Here is a 21,967-nt window from a genome sequence, read left to right on the forward strand (position 1 = left end):
GAGCAGGTGGTATTTTCTTGAAGATCAGTGATCTTGGCTTTCATATAGTAGAGTATACTTTTTCGTAAAATTTTTTTTTTAATATACTTCACTGCATATTTTTTACAAGTTTAAAAGTCGAAAAACACCTCCAATATAATCGTATGTATTTGTAGATCACTGATCATGGTTTTTAATTTATTAAAATTTATACAATTTCATAGATTGCTTTAGACACTGATTTTTACTACAAGAGTATATTAATTGTGTGTATTATTGTTTACTAATACACTTTAAAATTCACTGATCATTGTTACTAATTTTTGTGCGACTCAGAAACTATATTATTTATATATTATATATTATTTTTTTAATTTTATAATATTTCTTTATTGAATATATTTCTCAAATAATAATCATAAAACACCGTAACCACTTGATTACCTTCAAATATTATATGTTTAAATCACTACCACAATTTTATTACTTTTTTACACAGAAAAGTAGATATTTAATTTCTTCGCCTCTTCCATTTCAACAATAAAATTTATTTCGCAAAAAAGTAAACACTATAACAAAAACACTGACGCACACCACTACTATCGAGGCAACACGTTGCGATCATTATCGATCGTTCGCACTACCGGCGCTCACCGTTAGAACACATACACACGTACAGATTGTGTACGAGTATTAAAAACCAATCTACCGATTTTCCGTTTCCTCAAGTTGTTTGAGCTTTAACGGTCGTTTCGTTACTGACATCAGCCAGCCAACTAACGACCAACAAGTGTATTTTGCCACAATTGAAAACATGTAGAAATGAAAATCATAAATTAACTGCAAGAAGAGCGTGAGAAGGAGAGAAAGAGCGCGAGTCTTTAAGCCGCTGTGACGAGTTGGAGCGCATGTGAGCGCGAAGAGCGGTTCAAATGAGAGTGTAAAAGTCTACAAAAGTGTGAAATACGCGAGCATTGTAGGAAAAGAGCAACGAGTGTAGGCGAAAGACGGTAATCTCTCAATCAGGGGTATACTGTTTACCCGCAGCGCCTGGTCGCACGCATATTTTAGTTTTGGTTTTTTTTTTGTTTTTTTTTTCTTCGTGGTTGATAAGCCGGGTATGCGCTGGCGTCAACAAGAACAACAACAATAACATATGCATACTTTGAAAAAAAAAAAACAACAATAACAACTCCTTATCAGTTGTGTGTGTCTCCTTTATCACACGCTGCTTATTATCTTTCTTTTTATTTCTACACATTTCACGCAATAACGAGCGTTTTTTTCTTCTTCTTCTTCTTTTTTCTTTCTTCCAAAAATCATTGATACACGCGGCTTTTATTGACTTTCCTGCTGTTTGATGGGCGTTGAAAAAAAAGTTGTTGAGACCGCTGAGCAAATGTACACACGTTTCCATGTGTTTGTTGTTGTTTTTTTTTTCAATTAGAACACATTTTTTTGTCACATTTCCCCTTTTTGCTTATCAGCTGTGTTGTGTCATTTACAAATTTGCTGTTGTTGTTGTTGCTAATGACGCAAGTATTTGCTTTTAGTGCATGTACGTTTCGGACATTATGTGCCACCTTTTATCTGTGCAGGTATTTGAGGCCGGCATGTGAAACTATTTCGCTCACCTGTCAGCGATATGATTTGTGCCGGCCGGCAAATGATGGATTACTTTACGACCTACTATGCGTTCGTTTGATAAGCCCATGCGTGCAATCGGTAGCTAGCTGGTGGGATCAGTCAAATGACAAATAACCGGGATAGGTTAGTACTTAAGGATTTAGCGCTTATCTGACACACGTTGAAGCGTTGGCCGTTGATGTACGTTAAGCGTTTTCTATGCACATATATTGTATTAATTTCTATATTAATGGATAAAAATTGTATGTGAAAGTCACATTAGTTTTTGTAAACTTAGAGTTTCTAAGCTCATTAGAAATTCAGCAACAAATATGGCAACCATTGTGTGGCTTAAAGGTACTTATGTATACAGTATGATACAATGAAAAATAATGGCGAATGTTCTTGATTCACAAGAAAACATTTTTGTAAAACAAAAAAAATATTTAACAAAAATCCAAAAATTTTTTAAATTACATTTAAAATTTTTTTATATTAATTATTTTTCTATAAATTATTATTAAAATTATTTTTCTATAAATTATTAACAACTTCATCTTCATTTAAGTGTATAAACAAAAACCGTCAAATTTTGTTAATTTTTTATTTTTTAAATAGGTGGCAACCCGATTTCAAAACATATATAAATAAGGATTTCAAGATGTTTGACAAACATTTTGTATCATTTTGTTCAATTTTAAATTTTTAGTAGGTGACAACCCTATTCGCAAAAATATCTAAATTATAGATCCCAAGCAACTTTCTTTTTGTTACCCGCAAGATAGTAATTATCATTGGCTTGAACGAAAATTTGTTTTTTGTTTCGCAGAAATCATAGATATAACTGTATCTTGGAAACCGGTTAAGAATCAACATAACCTCTTAAAGTCCAGATTTACCAGATTTTTAAGCGAAATAAGCCGAATCCATTAGTTTCAGCGAGGAAAATAATTTAAATATCATATGTAATAAAGCGCATTTCTTTTTTATCTTCTTCTTCCTAAGCAAAGCAATCCGGGGTGAAGCATAGCTTCCGTAACTATCTTCCTCCAGATTTTTCGATCCGTTACTAAGCGCCACCACCTTTTCACGCTCATCGCTTTGAAGTCATCCATCACTACATCTACCCATCTTTTCTTTGGTCTGTCCTTCAATCGTTTCCCTACCGACAATTTCTGGAAGGTTTTTCTCCATGCTCTATGATATGGCATTTTTTCTACATGCCAAAGTCAGCTTATACGCTTGGCTTCTATTAATTGTATGACTTTTGTCCATTAAAGAAGTGTTCAAGCTCGGAGTTGTATCTAATGCGATATGTGTCATTTTCAGCTTAATTGAATCGTATATTTTTCTCAATATTTTCCTTTCAAACGTTGCTATAGGGTTCATGTGACTCGCCTTCATCGTCCAGACTTCAGCTTGGATTTGAATAGTTTTATATGGGCAAAGTATGTCCTGCTTGCGATTTGCAGCCTGTCTTGTATGGATTAGATCCTTGAGTCTTAACCTGAGACCTTTGGAGATTTACCATTTGTGTGATACGGTTCAGCAATATTATTTAATTTGTTATACATTGTTGAACTATAAAGACGCTCTCTTGTTTGCCGTAGTTCCATATTTCGTTGGATAAAGTATTCCGGAGAACTTTTACTTCAAACCGATACCGAGATCATTAACTCAAATCAATGTTTGTTCCCAGACAGACTAGTACTTATATAAGGAACCAATTTTAATGTTTCTGGGATCTTCGATTAATAAACAAGGACCCTGATAGCTTTCCAATAATGAAATACGATTAAGGCTTATAACCATACGCTACTTTGAGATCGGTATGATCGGTTAGAAGTTGATATATTCGACATTTTTACAATATTGAAGAGCCAAAAAACCATCTAAGAATCTTGGCATAATAATTTGAGAACAAGTTGTTTTATGAAATGTTCTTAAAAGCTATACATAAGAAGAAAGTCAGAACATTAATTTTTTTTAATTTGCATAATCACAAATGATAATGTCAATTTTAACGTAAAATTTGAAACCTATCCTCAATAGCTTCCCTTAATATTTGTTATAAAACAAAATTATTTTATCTACAAATGTTTGAGGTTAATTGATAGGCTAGGCTATTATTGAAACAAAAAAAAATGTTTTTCTTTTTCATTTAAATCTCCAACAGCTGTATCCAGCACATTAGCGCATATGTTTTTACACGCAATCATGGGACACATCTTCACATGCGCTTCGTTCCCAAGTGCAACACTATGATAAAATGCCGCAATTCGCCACACTCTCTTATACTTCATTGTGTTATCTTCCGCTCTTTTCCAAGCGATAATTTTTCACTCTTTTGTTTTTAAACTCTTTATCGTTCGTGTATTTTACGAGTTCATTGTCTTTAGTGGCTCACGTGTGTACCTGCAGAATCGCACAACACGGTCTGCAAGACGCAGCGGTGCCGGGAGATCATCATCCAAACAAGGTAAAAGGAAAATGAAAAGGCAATTGTTTGCTTGTTTTGGGAAAATCAAGTTCGATTGTTTCTACTTGGGATGCCTCATACAAAATTAATAAGAACTCATTTACAAGGGATGTAAGAACCGACGAAAAATGATTTTTGACCTTTTTCTTGATGATAAAGAGTGTTAAGTGCAATTAGGAAAACAAGCATTTACAAACAATAACCACATAAAAGTACAACAAATTATCCCTTCATACTTGTTATCTATACTTATATGAAGTGTTGGATGGGCATTCTTTGATCGAATTGTGAAATAATTAACCAGACCTTAAGGCGACGATTTTATTTCTTTTTTAATTTTATGATTTAATTTTAATAATTTTACATTTTTAAAATATAGAACTCTTTGGAATAGCCGAAGAAACCACAGTTCTTCTATCTTTAACCACAATTCTTCTATGAAAGTTATAGGATATTATCTTCGTATAAAGAATAACCGCCGAAATAAGAGAAAACTAGATGATGAAGATCCTCCTGTATCAATAAGCTTACGATGTTCTATTATAAACGATGCTACACCATGATTTGCCCATTACAGTTCTCTAGAGTCTATTGATCTTTACGATCCCACGGTTTTCATCAGAGATACCAGAAAATTTTTTATGTACTGACTTCAACCCGCAAACGTTGATCAACTAGACAAAGTCTATTAGTAAAGTTTATAAGAAAGGTTATGTTTTGTTAGAGTTCATGAATATCTCCTCCCAGTATCTAAATTCTATCCAGATTCCGTCCAACAAACTTTTCAACAGCGGTTGACTCTTCGAAGATATGGATGCTAGTTTCCCTCTGTGAGTTTTGGACTCAAATCCCCAACAAGGTAAAGTATTCATGAGATTAGAGATTATGGTTATTTTAGAGGTTAAGACTGTAACTACATTGAATCCACGTTCTGTCAGCTTTTTAACAGTAGTTGAACCGGCATCTGCAAGCTTCAGATAATATTCCAGAATGGCAAGGGATTAGCGATCTAATAAAGCTTTAAAAGGAATATTCAATATTTCTAGAAGACATTAACCGTTACCGAGAGACTAGTTTAGGCATCTCTACCTACTCAAACCTCAAGAACTCGACTATATTCGAGAATTGTGGGCAAAGATTAGACCAAGCTTAGACATATCTTATTTCTCAAACCCAAAGGTCTCGACTATATTCTAGCTTTTTGTATGAAGAACATCAAATAGGATTGACGTTACATATGTTATTGTATTTTTTAAGCTCGATTCACCTTTGAACTTTGCTACCTATATGAACTAGAGTTTTTTTTTCATTGGAAATACGCACACTGATCCGTTCATACTCGTATAACTCTTGCTTCACTAGGCGCAGCAATTAACTGTATACTCAATACACGATATTCTTTTCTTATTCAGTCCATACAAACTCTCATATTTCGTTAATATGTCTGCTTGTAAGATCACATCACCACAAACATATGGATATAATACCTGCTGCATCATTATCGCACCACCACTTGTGGCAACACAGTTAAACTGTTTATACATCTACACATTCAACCAACCGGTCATCAGCCGGCCGGTTGCAAGCCTCCCGTTTGGTCGAGTAAACAAACAAACCGACTACCGGAGCGTATACAAGTTCTACGCGACGCTGAAGACACGCTTCAATGCAAACGCTTGCAAGTCTTCTAGCGACTTTTAGCATTGTCTTACTGCTTTGTTGTTGTTTCTTTTTTTGTTGTTGTTAGCACTGTCTGGTGTCTGCTGCTGTTGCAGTGGTGATGATGATGATTATAATGATCGTGCTGCATGCGAAAGGGCGATCTTACGAAAGAGGTGCACACACACAATATATATACCTAGAAAGAAGTCGCGGCCATAAAGTGGTCTCCGTCTAATATTATGCTGGCACTTTAAAGTTGTGCAGAAATATATATAATTATAGGTAAGCAAGTTCATATTAAGCGCAATTTCATTACAACGCCAGTAACAGGATTCGTGTAGCTTCTTTTGCGCTTGTTCAAATGTCGCCTACTTGTGCCAAAACACAAAGCGCCCCCAGTTTTGATCCAGAAACTAAGTGCACTCATATATAGATACATACACTTACATATAGTAAATGAAAGGTAATGATGTCGAGTTTTATATGGCTTACGAGCTCAGTTAGTAGACCGGTTAACTGGTTGTGCGCTTGACTTGACTTAAAGAGTCTCTCACCTCGTAGTTAGTTGGTCCTGACTGTCGCATAATGCTGATGACTCATAATTTTGCTCATTTACACTTGAGATTATAGCTTGTAATGATATGTTGATGCTGTCATTATAGTTGTTGTTGTTGTTGCTTTTATTCTAGTTGTTGTTGTTGTCTTTGTAGTTGTTATTATTATAGTTTTTGTTGTTATTACAGTTGTTGTTGCCATTATAGTTGTTGTTGTTGTTCGCAGCGTTGCAATTGCACTCAGTTTTTGCACTATTTTGTTTGTTTTTGTTGTCAGCTTCTTGTTATTATTGCCATTTAATATTCTCAAGTCACTTACATGCTTTCTCAGTATTACTTACGAGGGTGGCCTCATTGATATTTGGGTTATTCAAGAAAAGGTAATATACTAAATTACTGTTAATATCAACCGTAAACTGAAGGGTTTGAGATTTCTAATAAGAGAAAGTATTGTTTTCACTTTAAAAAGCTTTCTAAATAACGGTACAATGTTCCAAATTAATATGATGTCTCTACCGAGCACCATTTTGCAAGTTTAAGGAACAAGAAATATTCATTTTGCTCTAGGTATATTACCAAGTTATCGAATAATGTTATCAACACCTTTTTCTGGAACATTAGCATTTATATTAATACTAGAAAAATATTTCAAAATTAGAAGTTTATTTCGAAGGAATGCTTAGGTTAAGTTATGTTAAGGGGTAGATCTCCTCAACTGCAGAGCATCACACTTAGACAGATCGGACTGTCCTTTGTGACACCCGAATACACCTAATGGATCTCTAAGACCCTTATGATACGACAAAGCGCTTGGACTATATTATAAAGATCTTAAGTCGGCAAATATCGAATGGTTAGTTATTAAAAAAATATTATTTTAAAAATTCTTGAATAAATCTTCCTCTGAGTTGCTTTTTAAATTAATTTGTTAATGTTAAACTATATTTTGCACAACCTTTACTAATTTCAAATAAATAAACAAAATTAAAAACATTTCCAAATTTCTGAAAATAACACCTAACCTAACATTTTGTCAGACATAGTTGAAAACAATTGATTATAACTAAATTAAGTACGAATTTCTGCTCAACTTCTTCTCCACACCAAAAACACATATTCATAACCTTAAAAATATAACAAATACTAGGTTCCGTAGTATCCACCCTCGTATATAAATTTTTTTATGCTACCACATTCGTTTTCCTAACATTTTTTAGTATCTCCTAATGAGTTTTATACATTCTGTAAATGGTTTTAATCTTTTGCAACATTATTACTCGACTCTTAAGCTTGTCTACTGTTAATCAGTACAAACTAGTGGCATTTATGTAAACACTGCGTAATCTTAGACATACAAATGTGCTGAAGAATGTGCAGTGTCTGCAAGAAATCTTGAGTGACCGAAAAAAAATAAGAAACATTGAATGACCGAAAAAGCAATTACTTGTATGGGTTCGTTTCGAAGACTATCGGGTTTACGGAACAGGAACAGAGTCGGATTTTTCTTCATAGTTGGAATTAACCATCTACAGAATTGAGACCTTAGTTTTATACTCATCCTAAACTAATTATCATATCTTAAAAATTATATTGAATCTATTACCACGGCAGTCGATTCGACGAAAGCGGATCTAACCCTACTTTTCATCCGACTGAGGACTGCCAACTCTTTTTTCTACCGCTATAACAACAACAATTGATACTGCGAATGGACAACTAATAAGCTCACACAACTGCCAAAACCTGTCAAATTTTCTATGTTAAAAGCACAGAATTTCCTATAGGGTATACTTGATGATTGAATATTACTGATATGAAAAATTATGTTCAGTGGCAGTTTAACCACTTCTGAGTTATGATATGAGTTACAGATTCGAAATTATAACTGTAATATTTATGATAGTGATTTTTGGAAAAAATAGTATTAAATAATGGTTTGATGACGCTGATAGACGGATTGTGAAGAACTTTATTTCGAAAGCAATTGGCTTTACTTTAAAATATATATATGTATTTATTATAAATAAACACTTATACACACTTTTCTCGAACTGATATTCGTAGAATTTCCAGAATAATAATTCTAGAAAAAAATTTTTTAAAATTTCCAAAATAATAAAATATATAAAGTTTAAACTTTAAATTAATAAATTCTTGAATTGGACTCACCATTTTGCGCTGCATTCAAACATTTCGCCGCCATTTCCTCACTTAATTCCTCAGCCGGATTGTGCTTATCATCGCCATTACACCCATTTAAGTTCATCACAGCCAACTCCATGGGCAATGACATTTGTTGCAACATCTCATTGACGCTCACACCCGAATTCAACGAGAACGAATAGATGCTTTCATTCGGCAAACCAACGGCATTACCATTGACTTGCTGCTCTAGGCCATTCAACACACCACCACCACCACCAATGGTTGCGCCATAAATCGAACTTGTTTGCGAATCGAAACTACGATTGTGTTCACGACGCTTCTCCGGCGTAGCATAGAGCGCTTCCACTTTCTCTGCCGAAACTTTCGTAAGCTTCTGCTTCGTTGGTGTCGATGTGCCCATATAGACAGGCGGTCCTGAACTTTCACTATCGAACGAAGTATTCAAAGCGCCATAGCACGAAGTGGTCATTATATCAGGTTGCTGATAGATATGTGAGCGCTGCACCATATGCACCGGCTCCGAGGTGGTGCTCTGCCAATATTCTTCACTATTTTGACTGGTGTAACTCATATCGAGCGTTGCATCTGCAGGCTCATTCTTGCTAACACTCAACTCATCAAAATATTCCACATCATAGAGGCGCGTCTCATCGATCATGGTTATGCCATCATCATCTTCATCATCCACCGCTGACATTAGCAACGAATTCACCGTTGCAACATTATTGGTGGGTTCATCACCAACAACGGTCAATTGCTTAAAACACTCATCAACATCTTTCAGCATTTCCAGTGTTTGCGGCACTGAGGTGGAGTGTAAGGAATCGGAATCATTCTCTTCAATGCACGAAAGATGACGCGTACGAAAGCCATAAATGATGCCAGTTTGTATTGGTATAGCATTGCTGGTTGCTGGTGGTGTTGTTGCCGGTTGTTGTTGTTGATAAGTTAGTTGTTTTGGTACGTATTGTTGTTGTGCTACACGCATTTGCGCTTGTTGTTGTTGTGTTGCATATTGCAATTCATTGTAGATATGATACGAGGCATCCGATTCGCACGATTGTGACATAATATCCGATGTGAAGGAACTATTTAAGCCAACATGATCCACACAATCACTGCCAGTATGCTGCACAGACTGTGCATCAATTACGGAGAACATGACTTGGACAGCACTGGAATGAAGAGTGGGAAAGGTTAATGAAAAGATAGTTAAGTGGTATTTTTGAGGTTAGGTTCATTTTTTTTTTATTTTTCTTATTTCCATTAATATAATGAAATACTTGTTTTGAGCACCACAATGTATATTTAGTGACCTTGAAAATCTCTCAAATTAGTGTTACTACTGCAATATATACCAAATGATATGTAAATCCATCACTCAGACTATAATTTCATGATTTATCACTTCACAAAAAGCAAAAGTAAAATTGTCAACCAAATCAAGATCAATGAACTCAAATATATGTAAGGTGTCGCATTTGAAGAAGCAATATATATATGTGCACGTCTATATATTTCTACATATCGCAATCTACAGACAATTTCCTACTAACTAAGCCTCAGTGCAGTGCTAGCTTTGCATTTTTACATTTATCAAGTCATTAATCTTGCTAAAAGTGCATTTCGATGGGGGGTCCATGCACTCGTCTTGAGTAAATTTGTACATATGTATACACTTTTGTGCGTGTAATTAAAAATATATTTTCAACACACTACTGTAGTAAAGCGAAATTACTTTCCTATCTTCCAGATTTTAAGTGTTAAACAAATACAACAAATAGCTTTTCGACATAAATCCTCAAGTTCACACCACTTTAAAGATAAATAACATAAAATATAATGAAAAGTCACTACATACACACAAATATACATTAACAATAGCCGATATGCGATACCTTATAAATATTGAGGGTAGAAAAATGAGGAGACAACAAGCAATAATCGTGCTGTGCTGTCCAAATGTAGGAGTGTGTGCATATTAAAAATCATTACCTCACAAACAATGCAGTCATACCACAGCTCCCCCAACACAAGTGTGTTGCTGCCAATAAGAACAAACTCCCCTTGAATGTTGTATAGCACACGCATATGATTGCAGTTCATGCGCTCCTAGCTGGCGAATGCGTAATGAAATAAGAATTTCTATGACGGAAGTCTTCCTTTTCAAATGACAACACAGCAGCCAACAGCTATACGCGCAGCTGCTGTCTTCCGAGGAAATAGTATAAATGTGGGCAACAGGCAGTAAATGTGTAAATCTGTATTTCTAACCCCCTGCAACGCAGCGACGTTGACGCTACAATTGATGCTGATGATGTTGCAGGCAGCGCAGGCGATAGACACAGTTCCTACATTATAGTTTTTCCTGTTGCCCGCAAGTTGTCATTTTCCATTTACCAAGGAGCGCACGCGTGTCGCTACACTACAACCATATTACACATCTTCTAGCAATGTCATTGCACTGTTGACGGTGTATTTAGTGTGTTTAGTTGACTGCCGCGGCGCACCCGCTTTACCGACACGTCGCGTTTTGGTTTGGCGTTTGCGCAAGCCTATAGCTGCACATTCTAATGCTCCCAATGCATTGGGGCGGCAATGATGTTCTTTCCAATGTGGTTGATATATTTTTAGCGTCTAGAACGCCGCTTGTCTTGAGTGCCGCAGTTGTCGTTTGCTGCGCTGGATGCAGTCATGCCGATGCATTTGAAGATTTTTGTGCCGCACACACATACATATACGCGAATGTTATAAATAAACAACGTCAAAATGTTTATAGGAAAATATAAGCGAAAAGGCACGTTCCTTTAGAAATACATAAAACATTGTATAAACTTATAGGAATTTTTGTGTTTTTTACACGGCGCGAAATAGTTGTTTGACAGTGTTGGGAAACGTGAAAGTACAAATCAGGTGGTTATAAATTTTTGGTGTTTTGTTTTGTGTATAAATTTTTTTGGGAGATGTAGTCAGGAAGAGAGGAAATAGATGGAGAAAATATAATTTAATATCCTAAAACAATTCTTAGTATATTTTAAAGTTAAATCTCATTTACAAATTGTTTAACGTTTACAACACTAACTAGAAGTCCAACAAGAAGTATGGTGCAATAATATTGCACTGGTTGAAATGATTTCCAACAAGAACTTGCAGCTTTACACAAAATGGATATTTCTTCCTCAAAATTCTTGTTTTTTCAATCTTCCTCGCGTTTTACGTACCTGTAGTGTTAACTCGTGCCAATTGGGTCCAAACAGACTCTGAATTCCTAAATTCACTAACTTTGGCAACCCTTTTATTTCCTCATGACTTTAATGTGACAGGATGTAATTATGTAAGCTAAAGTTTGAGGTTATGTTTCAATCATATCCGTGGTGTGAGCTTATATTTCTTTTTCTAATTAGAATTTACTCGGCGGATTATAATCTTCCGTTAGTCTATCAGTCTATCATCCGTTATCGGTTGAGTGCCTAGTTCATGATTTCATATATATCCGGATACATTTTCACTCTAACGACGAGATTTTCAATATTTTCTCGCAGTGTTTCACATTTTCCCAGTTGCAAAATAAACAACACACACACAGAGCCATTAACGCACACAAAAGAAAATAAACACAAAATTTCTACGTCAACCATCTAACCGCTCGAGTGTTTTCCCTTGCATGGAAATGCCTTTGGGTTGAGAAAAACGCTGCCACGAACTAGCAACTAGTACTACAACAGAAGTCAGCCAGTTGCCGAAAATAGCGAGGCGCGTGCAAAGATAGGCAATCGTTGAGTGATAGCAACGCGCGTCGCTACCAGCCAGACGGGGCTAAAATAGCAACAACAACAATGACAGGGACATTTGTGTGGTGGTGGTGTTAGTGTTGGTGATAGTCAGCGTTGCAACGACACACAGAACCCCAGCGAACAATGCACAAACTATAATCAAAACAACAACAAAGCACACTGACTTCGCGCATTGAACTACTTTCGATTTGATGTTGTTGTTGGTTTGCTTTTGTTTTTATTTTTGTGCTAGCACTGCGTCACACGTTTATACTTTGCCACTTTTTGTTTTGTCATTCTTGTGCACTTTTTCTTCTAGTTGTTAGTGGCGGACTTTGGTGCAATACTAACGGGAAATTTGGTGGTGGGGCTGGAGCTGACGTGTAGCTAAGGGGACTAACAGTTGCTGCAATAGATAATTTTTCTTGCTGCTGAGATGGCGTTGAACTTGATCGCTTACATACTTGGGGAAAATGTGTGAAAGTGAATGAGTGAGGAAGCGCTAGGAACACACATGTGTTTGTATGTAAGTATGTATGTCAATTTATATATATTATAATGTGTTATTAAGTGAGTGGGAAGGCGGAAATCTAATAGCTGGCGGAAATGAATTAAGGAAAGTGTGTATGAAATCGAATGATAAGATTTGAACTTGAATTTGGGTGGTTTTGGAAACGTCTTTTAAGAGTGATGCCAATATAAAGTGTGAATTTCGAGTATTATCTGATATATTTCGAAATGGAGTGCTAAAGATTATTTATCTGTGAACTATGTTGAAGTTATTCGCTTAATGTATTGCTTTCAATATTGTTGGAAGTGAATTTCTCGTTAAAGAAAGCCTTTGGTTGTTGCCACCTCGGATTTATGCATAAGTAAGTTTCTAGAAAAGAAAGAAGTTCAGTTTTCGTGTGTCTATACCATTAAGCAATTTCAAGTCGGTTTTTACAATACAAGTGTTTTGAAAAGTAATCTAGCGCTAAAAATAGTTCTACAACTACTTGGGATTTAGCTATGGTTATGTAAACAATGACGATACTCCTCGTGTTTATGTGTGGATTCATCGAGAAACTTACAATTCTTCATTAATTTTGTTCCGTCTAAAATCTTAGAGTTAATAATTCAGAGATTCTGAGATTGTATAATAACTATTATATACACAATATTTCCGAAAAGAATCTTTACAAAGAATGTCTCTCTCAAGAAAGAGTTCTTCAAAAAGTTTGGTTAGTTCGAAAGTGCGATTTAAAAAAAACTTGTTTTATCTCTTTGTACGCTAGATCACAAGCTCCCGACCAGAAAAACTAGATAATCGTTACAAAAACAAAAATATTAAAACTATTGTTGATATAGGAGGCCCATAGCTCCCTTTTCTCTCTCAGGCTCTCCCTCTCTCTTTCGTTCTCTATCTTCCTCATTTAAAAACGTCTAGTGTTCTTTCACCGAAGAATTATTGGGGTTTCAATGTTATTGCTATCCATTATATACAACTTACCTCAGACAACTTTAAAATTTTATTATTTTTAATGAACTCCTCCAGTTTTATATGTAGTTTGGTAGGTGTTTTTATTTTACAAATACTTAACATTAAAAACTTAACACTTTTATTATAAAATTAGGTTCAAACACTTTTGGCACAGTATATCTTTGGTATTTAGATAAATGCATGGAACAATCAGGAATTATTTAAGTATTTATGCACATTATTAGGAACCGTTAGATATTTTTATTTTTTATTTAATATTTTTTTGTATTTTTTTTTGTGTTGTTTGTATAGTTTTTTTTTATTATGGTTTTGAGATTTAAAAAATTTTTCTAAACTATTTTTTTATATTTTTTAATTAGTTCCTTTAGCAACTTAAGCACAGTTACTTAATACTATTAAACAGTTCTATCCACTTTTTAGTAACACACTTGATTTCCCGAAATTCGAGTTTAGTTCTTACGATCACTTTAACTTCTAGCACAACATTCCAAATTTATATTTAAACTGTATGTAAAGTCGAATATCCACACAGTAATTAGTCACCGTTATCGCACGATCAATAAATAGCGCACCGAATTTGTGTGTTTACCGATCGCAAGCGTGCGCGTCAACGTTCCAATTTGGAATGCAACAATCAAAAAGTGCAGCCGAACCGTACTATGTGTGCAACGGCAATCTCAGAAGCAGCAGCAACGCATCCGTTAAACGATCGCAGTGATCTTGACAGTCGCCACAACAGCAGCAGCAAGCGGCAGCAACAACCCCCTAAAGTCAGCAACTGAGTACAAGTAGCCTTGGCACGCACCATAATGAGTAGAAGTAGACAACGCCGCTGCAGCAACAGCATTAGTGGCCGCAGTCCCCGCATTTGCATCCGCTGCTGCAGTTTAGTTGCAGTGATCAGCGTTGCGTCAGCGTCTAAACACGCAAACTTCTTCTTCTTCGTTTGGCTTCCTTCGACTGCTTGCTCGCTAGCTGCAATGCATTTGTTGTTATTGTTATTGTTAGCTCCCCGTTTTTGTGATTTGTATGCCTCCATCTAGTGTGTACTTTTAAACACTTTGCCAAATACCGTGTGCCAAAAATAGTCAAAAGCCACAGGCCAGACGTCGGACAGACACATTTTCGTCTAGCTGGACGACGACGGACGTGGCATGGAATGCACTTTGTTGCATTAGCGGACTTTGGAATGTGCCTACTAAAATTGGAGGGTAATAAAGTTGCAAGATTGTTGTTTTCAGAACTTGTTAATATGAAGATTTCTGCAAATTTAGAGATACGAGAACTATTAAAAATTTTATCAGGCATTTCGGTAGAATGACTGCAAGATGTCGCCCCTCACGCCCCTCAAGTTCATCTGCAAAATCTCCATATTTATCTGCCTTATCCATACCTTTTTGTATCTCTAGTGGAATGGAATTCACTTATCAGTAATTGAAGAATACTACTCACCTGAGAATGATCCATAATACTCCAGAAAGCATTTTTGTTAGTCCTAATACTTTAATGTAAATATTCGTGTGTTTTTTTTTCTATTTAATCACCCCAGTTCGCATTGTACTATTATACGAGTAATTCTTCAAATCTGACGATAAACTTCAAGCCGAACTTTGAACTACCGGTCCAACAGACATTAGTTCTTAGACACTTAGACTACTATCCTTAGTAAGTCTGTATCTCTATTATTCTCTCTCTCTCTCTCTCCTTCTTTCTCTCTCTCTCTCTCTTTGAAGAGATCAACAAATCTCTAAAGTCTTCATCTCTGTTCGCATGAAAGCCGAATCTGTTGTAAATTTAATTTATAACCAGGAAAAATCGGCTGCTCCAAATGGTTCAGAAATTATTTTCGCAAACACAACAAAACATATTTACAACTATTACAAATTTTTACAGCATATCGAACCCATGGGTGGGTCCTACTGACAATGGAATAAGATTTTGCCTCAAAATTAGCACTGATGTCAAAATCTGTTGATTTCGCTACTCCTGAAACTTGCCGCCTACAAATGTAATCCTCAAAACCAAACTTCAAGTACCTCCTCTAAATATTACAATTTTCGGGTTTGTTTACATTATGAGAGGCCACGTGATCGGGGTTTTTTACAATGTTGGTGTCCTTGACCGTTGGTAAATTTGTGTACATTAGGTTAGATTAGATCGATCTTCGATCAGATTTCGAGATGGCTCCCACTTGGACAGCTAAAGGTGCCGGTCCATTGTGATGCCCAAAAACTCCTGCAAGGATGAAGTCGAAGTTACAGAGAATTTCTGAATGTCTCGGCTTGGACCCCTTCTTGGACCGGGTTTCTCTGTGTCTAATAGCAGCTTTTGCTGTAAGGTACCTGCCAACGTTATCCACATGCGCTATGTGAGGAATTGCGGGGAGAGTACACAACCTTGTGGGATACACCTGCTGACCTTACGAAGTGCTTTTGCACTTCCCGATTCCGCCACGACAGTTCCGTCGCAGAGAAGGTGTATGAGGTTCCAAGGTATTAATTACATTTCTAAAGCTTTCTCAATTTATCTATTACTTCTTAAACAAAGTCTCTAGTAGGTTATGCGGTCGGGCTTAAACGTCATAAGTCCAGCTATAAAAGGACAACGTATAACAATACTTCTCAAAGCACTTCTTCTGCCCGCATTGATTGTTCGATTCTTACCCATAGGTCATTTACCTCTGTGAAACACTTAGCAGCATATGTGACAGTGTGTATATATTTTATTCAATCACGTGACAACAACTTTGATTTCATCGACAGCCTTACACTCATACATACATCCTACAGTCCATTCACCTTAATCCCGACACCAGCAAAGACAACCACTGGATGCTGAGTTCGAAAATTAAAGGAAACGGACGGAGAAAGCAAAACAACGGACAGGATTAAGGCAAAATTAATCACAAGACAACAATAACAGGAACAGGATAATGTAATATCGACACAGTCACGCAGGCGCACAACATGCGGAGCACTGAGCAGTTCATTAACCTGAGAGGTAAAGTCAAAAACAACAATGGTGAATAATGGGTGACATGCGCGCGCAAATGAGAGCCGCGGAAGCAACTACATAATATACTAAAATAAAGACAAACTGACTGTCTGTCTGTCCGCAGCTCAAAAGGAAAAGTGATCAATGAAGCGCGCAGACGCTACACAAACAACAACATGCAACATGCTGTTGCAACATGCACATCTGTGCCACAACCAGCGATACATCACGTGTATGTGATGCTCAGCGCTTTACCAAACGCTGGCGATCGCGACTCAAGATCAGTGACAAAAGTGTGTAGCAAAACAAAAATCGGAAATCCACAAACTCAAAACAGACTTCGAAACAAGATTGCTTTCGACGCACACTTCGATACACAACTACTTACCTGAAAGTGTCAATGATCCGCCACTGTTGCTGTCGATCGCCGCCGACAATCGCGACACAGACTCAGACTTAGCGCTCTGCAAGAACACGCATAGAAACGTGTATTTCGAAATCCGGTGCGTGCTGTACTTTCGTAGAGCCGCACGAAACGAATTCTATTTTATTTGTAATTTCCAATCGAGTGTTTCAAAAACAAGCATATTTCTTCCGTTTGTGTTTGTCACCGCTGCTGACAAGCTGCAACAGTTGCTTACCTCAACGCGGCAACCACCAACGAACGCCACATGTTGCTCTCAACTCATAAATTCGGGCGCTTAAGTGTTGCTATGTGTTGGCGTAGCTAGCTGGTGAAAGAGATCCGTTAACGTCGTCAAATCACATGCACCTAGGGGTGGTTTGTTGTTGTCGCCAAGCGCTTGTTATTGCTAACGATGCATATGATTTGTGACAATCGCTTCTGACAGATAGCTTCACTCAAGCTGAGCAATTAAAACAAGAAAGAAGAGCACTGTTGAAACACAAGCATCGAAAGCTGTGAGCATCACTTCCCACATAATTCATTGAACTCGATTTGTTTGGAGGCGGTTCAAGTTAATATAATTAATATTTGAAGTGTCAAAGGTGTTGAATATGTGCAGTTAGTTGGAGGAAGTGCGGTACTTCAGTTGGGTGGGAACTTGTAAAACGATCTTGACTGAAGTACCAGTGGTAAAGTACAGTTTGACCAAAGCGTACGAGTGTGAAGAAACTGGAAGTTTATTTGAAAGGCTTAGTTTTTATCGATCTCTGTTGGTCCGATGGATTATGGATTTGATTTTAGGAAATCATTCGTAAGTTTGATCTTAGAAAAAAGTCGTATTCGGAATCAGAAGTCCTTCAATGACAGTTCTTCTCTTGAACTTCATAAAAAAATAGTTTTTGAAATACCAAAGTAATCCAGATGTTTGCATAAGAATTCAGATTTGTTATATAAAACGAAGATAAGCTTAGAAAGTTGGGTTATGTATTTTTTTCGCTTCAAATACTTTTAGATTAATCTGTATGTATTTGACTTCTTTCTTCAACTACTTTTCTTCTTTGATAATATAGCGATTAGCAGGGCTGAGGTCCGAGGCTGTTGCTTCCTTTTCATTGGAGTTTTTTTCATGTGGTGGGTCCCAAATCCTACGCACAATCGCGTACGCGGGGTTCGCCTTCTCACTTTAGCTCGCCTCCAAACGGATGTCTGTTGGCTACCCCGAGGATACTTGGTCTAAGACCGGAAGTCCTGAGCTGCTTGAGCCACATGCAAAATAATCGTTCCTGGCCACTCCCAAGTGAATGAGAGTCAAGAACTTTCTTCACTTACGTGAACTTCTACACGTGACCCCATCCTCCTGAGGTCACACCTTCTTTAATAGAGAACTATAACCAAACTCTATATATATTTTTGGTATAAATGGTTGTTGTTGTTGTAACGGATGTTCCGAAACTTTTTTCTGTGAATTAATGTGTTGTCACCAAGTCAAGAGAGCTAAACATTTCAGGATAATTAGTCATAAGAAGACGCCTTGAAGAACACTTATTTGGGTATATTATTATTTGATTACGAGGCCATCATCCAATTAAAGTCGACGTACTGTAAAATTCAGGTTTTTATAATAATATCCGAGAGCCTAGAGGATCCCTCCAGCTTGACTCCGAGGACATCATTCAAAAGGAAAGTCGACGTTCTGTAAAATGCATGTTTGTAGGATACAGGATCCGCAGGATGTTTTGTATAAGATTTGAGTTTAGTCTGAATGTATGTATGTAATTGGCGTGGCAACCGTTTATTCGTTTATAGCCGAATCGACAATAGCGTGCCACTCTTCACTTTCCCTCACAATTTTGCGCCAGTTAGAAATCACATGTCGCTCTCCACTTGATCTTTTCAACGGAGTGGAGGTCTTACTCTTCCTCTGCTTCCACCCCGGGTAATGAATCGGACCTTTTCAAAGCTGGAGTGTTTTTGGCAATTCTAACAGCATGAGAGTAGCCGCTTTCTTTTTATTTGCTGAACTACGTCAATGTCGTCGTATAACTCGTACAGCTCATCGTTCCATCGTCTGCGGTATTCGCCGTTTCCAATGTTCAGACGACCATAAATCTTGCGCAAAACTTTTCTCTCGAAAACCCCATGAGTCGTCTCATCTGATGTTGACATCGTCCACGCTTCTGCACCATAAAGCAGGACGGGAATAAATAAGCGTTGAGAGAGGACTTCCCTTTTCAATGGTCTAATCAGTCCAAAGTAGCACCTGTTGGCAAGAGTGATTCTGATTTTAGCCAGAATATTTTCGAGGTATTTGATTAAGCTGGAAGCCGGTTAAACAGTTGATCCAGATCTTATGTTGACTTTTTCTGTGACATAACTGATCCATGATATAATTATATTATATTCGTCGAGAAGCAACTCCGAGATCTTATATGCCTTCACTCCGATAATTCCACAGAGAGAGAAAGGTTGTGGACGGGTTTACGCGCTATCTTCAAATACAAATCCTTCTCTCTCTCTCTCTCTCTCTCTCGCTTATTGCAGCACGTCCTTCAATTTATCACGGCCTTCAAAATCTTCAAATCTGCAGACCTTTTAAATACACTCATTAATACTCTCTTATATTTTTACGCTCATTAATATTTCTACAGTTAATCAGTATATATAGTTGAATTTATTTTTATTATTTTTTTCTCGTATTTAATACATATACAGAGTTTATTAATCTACATATGTATTTATATGCTTCTTCTTACTATCTCTATATAGCCTTATACAGCATATAGGGAGCATTTTCGAAAAAGGTAAGGGAAACGTAATAATTTGTTTTTATTTAATATCAATTTTTTAATAATTATGCAATAGTGTTCCCAAAAATCCTTTACAGTTATTTATTATTTTTTTAATTTTCATAATGCTGTGTATTTATAGGGAGCTACTTGTAATCATTACTTCACCGTTAACTATAATTAAATTGAATTTGGATAATTTACATTTGCGTTATGTTGGAGAACAATTAAAATACATTTATATACTAAAATTTGATTAATCTTTTTTAATTATTCGTAATTGAATTAAAGTTTTACTTGTTAATTGATGAGGTGCAGTTTTAATTTTATTTTTTTTAAGTTAATTATTTTTTAATGAATTTTGAATTAATTATTGCAAGAAAATTAAAAATTGTATGGCATTTGTGTTGTTGTTGCTTCGTTTTCATTATTGTTACATGGTACGTTTTTAGGTTAGTAATTTGTTTATTAAATCTAGTTTTAGAATGGTTGGTTTGGTTGGTAAATGGTTGTAAGGTAAATATAATAAAATAATATGGAGTAAAGTAATTAATACAATACAGTAAGAAAAAAGATGTAATTAAAAAAATTATTAAGAAATAATCATAAGAAATATAATAATAATATAATTTAATGCTTAATAAAAAAATTTGTATATACATATTTACTCTAAACTATATTGAATTAATATAAAAAATAAAAAGGTAATAATAATAAAATATTTTTTAATAAAAAATAATAATAAAATAATTAAAAAAATATAATAATTAAAAATAATAATAATAATGAATAAAAGAAAAATTATTTTTACATTTTTCTCATTTATTATTAAAACTATAAAAATAAAATGATTTATATCAGTAAGTTTTTTTTTTATAAAAATAAGAAATATTGTAAAAGATTTAAATGAAATTCTCATAATATTTTTGCAAATATTTTCTAACTTAAAATTTCAATTTAAATTTTATTTAATTCTATAATTTTTTCAAATTCAATAAAACATATATTATTAAAAAAATAAAAAATTATAAAAATAAATTTTTAAATTAAAAAATATTTGAAAAAAAAAATTACAAAAAATATTAATTTTAGTAGGTTATAAAAATTGCATTTTATTTTTTTTACAATATTTCCTATTTTTATATTAAAAAAAAAAATTAAAACACTGAAAGTAATTAATTACATAATAAATATATTTTCTTTATTAATAACACTTAATTGAAGTAAAAAAAAAAATATGTTTAAAAATGTAAAATATATAAAAATAAAAATTTAAAATAAAAAATATATAAAAAAAAAATAAATCTTGAAAATAGAAATTTTAATTAAAATAAAAATTATAATTAATACAATAATTTTTTTAATTAATAAAATATTTAAAACAATAATTTCCTCAGTATTTCAATTACTTTTAAGTATTGTTTTCCTACGACTGCGGTTAGGTACAATTTTGTGAACCTTTTTTGGACGTGCGCTACACATATACATATTATTATTTTTGTTTTGTTGGAAAATTTGTTGCTTGAAAAATATTTGTTAATTTGATTCAAAAATTATAATAATTTTTATATACTAGTTTACAGAAATATTTTGCACAAGGTTCACTCACCGTCTACTATTTCTTTATTTTTTAGACTATCTATTTAAAATATAAAATATTGTGTTTGCTTGAGTGTGTTTACACTCTTAGTATTGTTAAGGAATTGAATGAATTATTTTTTATTTTTTTTTTAATATCTAATTTTAATAATTATTTTTGTTGTTGTGAACTTTAAATACGGAAATCAACTGTGTTTGTGTTTATTTTACAGGTTTACTTTCATATAATACTATTTTATCTTTATTATATGTAGTATGCTTGTATACTTACTTTGCTTGAGCTCTTGCTTATGCGCAGAGCTTTAACAGTTTGCTTTGTGTTCAAAAATTAAAAGTGAAATAGTTTCTTGTGGTAAATTGAAAATTTAGTTGCTAATTGCAGGACTTTCAGATATTCTTTTGTCAGCTTTTTTTCTTATATTTCTTCAATTTTTTTAGCTAACTGCAAAGTTTGCTTTCT

General features: G+C 34.9%; 1 protein-coding gene across 6 annotated transcripts in view; it reads right to left on the reverse strand.

Moving 5' to 3' along the window:
• Positions 1–11,310, reverse strand: part of LOC105210434 (protein TANC2) — a 134,267-nt gene extending 122,957 nt beyond the window's left edge. For 3 of the 6 annotated variants that reach the window (XM_029044943.2, XM_029044983.2, XM_054228533.1), the window contains exon 1: positions 424–772. Coding sequence is in view for 2 of the 6 variants with exons in the window: in XM_011181395.3 (XP_011179697.2) it covers positions 8,470–9,641; positions 10,462–10,481 (1,192 nt within the window). In the remaining 4 variants the exon portion in view is untranslated. Of the gene's footprint in view, positions 1–423; positions 773–8,469; positions 9,642–10,461 lie in introns of those variants that run through there. The other 3 variants (XM_011181395.3, XM_029044903.2, XM_054228534.1) reach the window with 3 other exon arrangements.
• Positions 11,311–21,967: the final 10,657 nt, after the last annotated feature.

This window comes from Zeugodacus cucurbitae, chromosome 4, assembly GCF_028554725.1.
Source record: "Zeugodacus cucurbitae isolate PBARC_wt_2022May chromosome 4, idZeuCucr1.2, whole genome shotgun sequence".
Lineage (NCBI taxonomy): Eukaryota > Metazoa > Arthropoda > Insecta > Diptera > Tephritidae > Zeugodacus > Zeugodacus cucurbitae.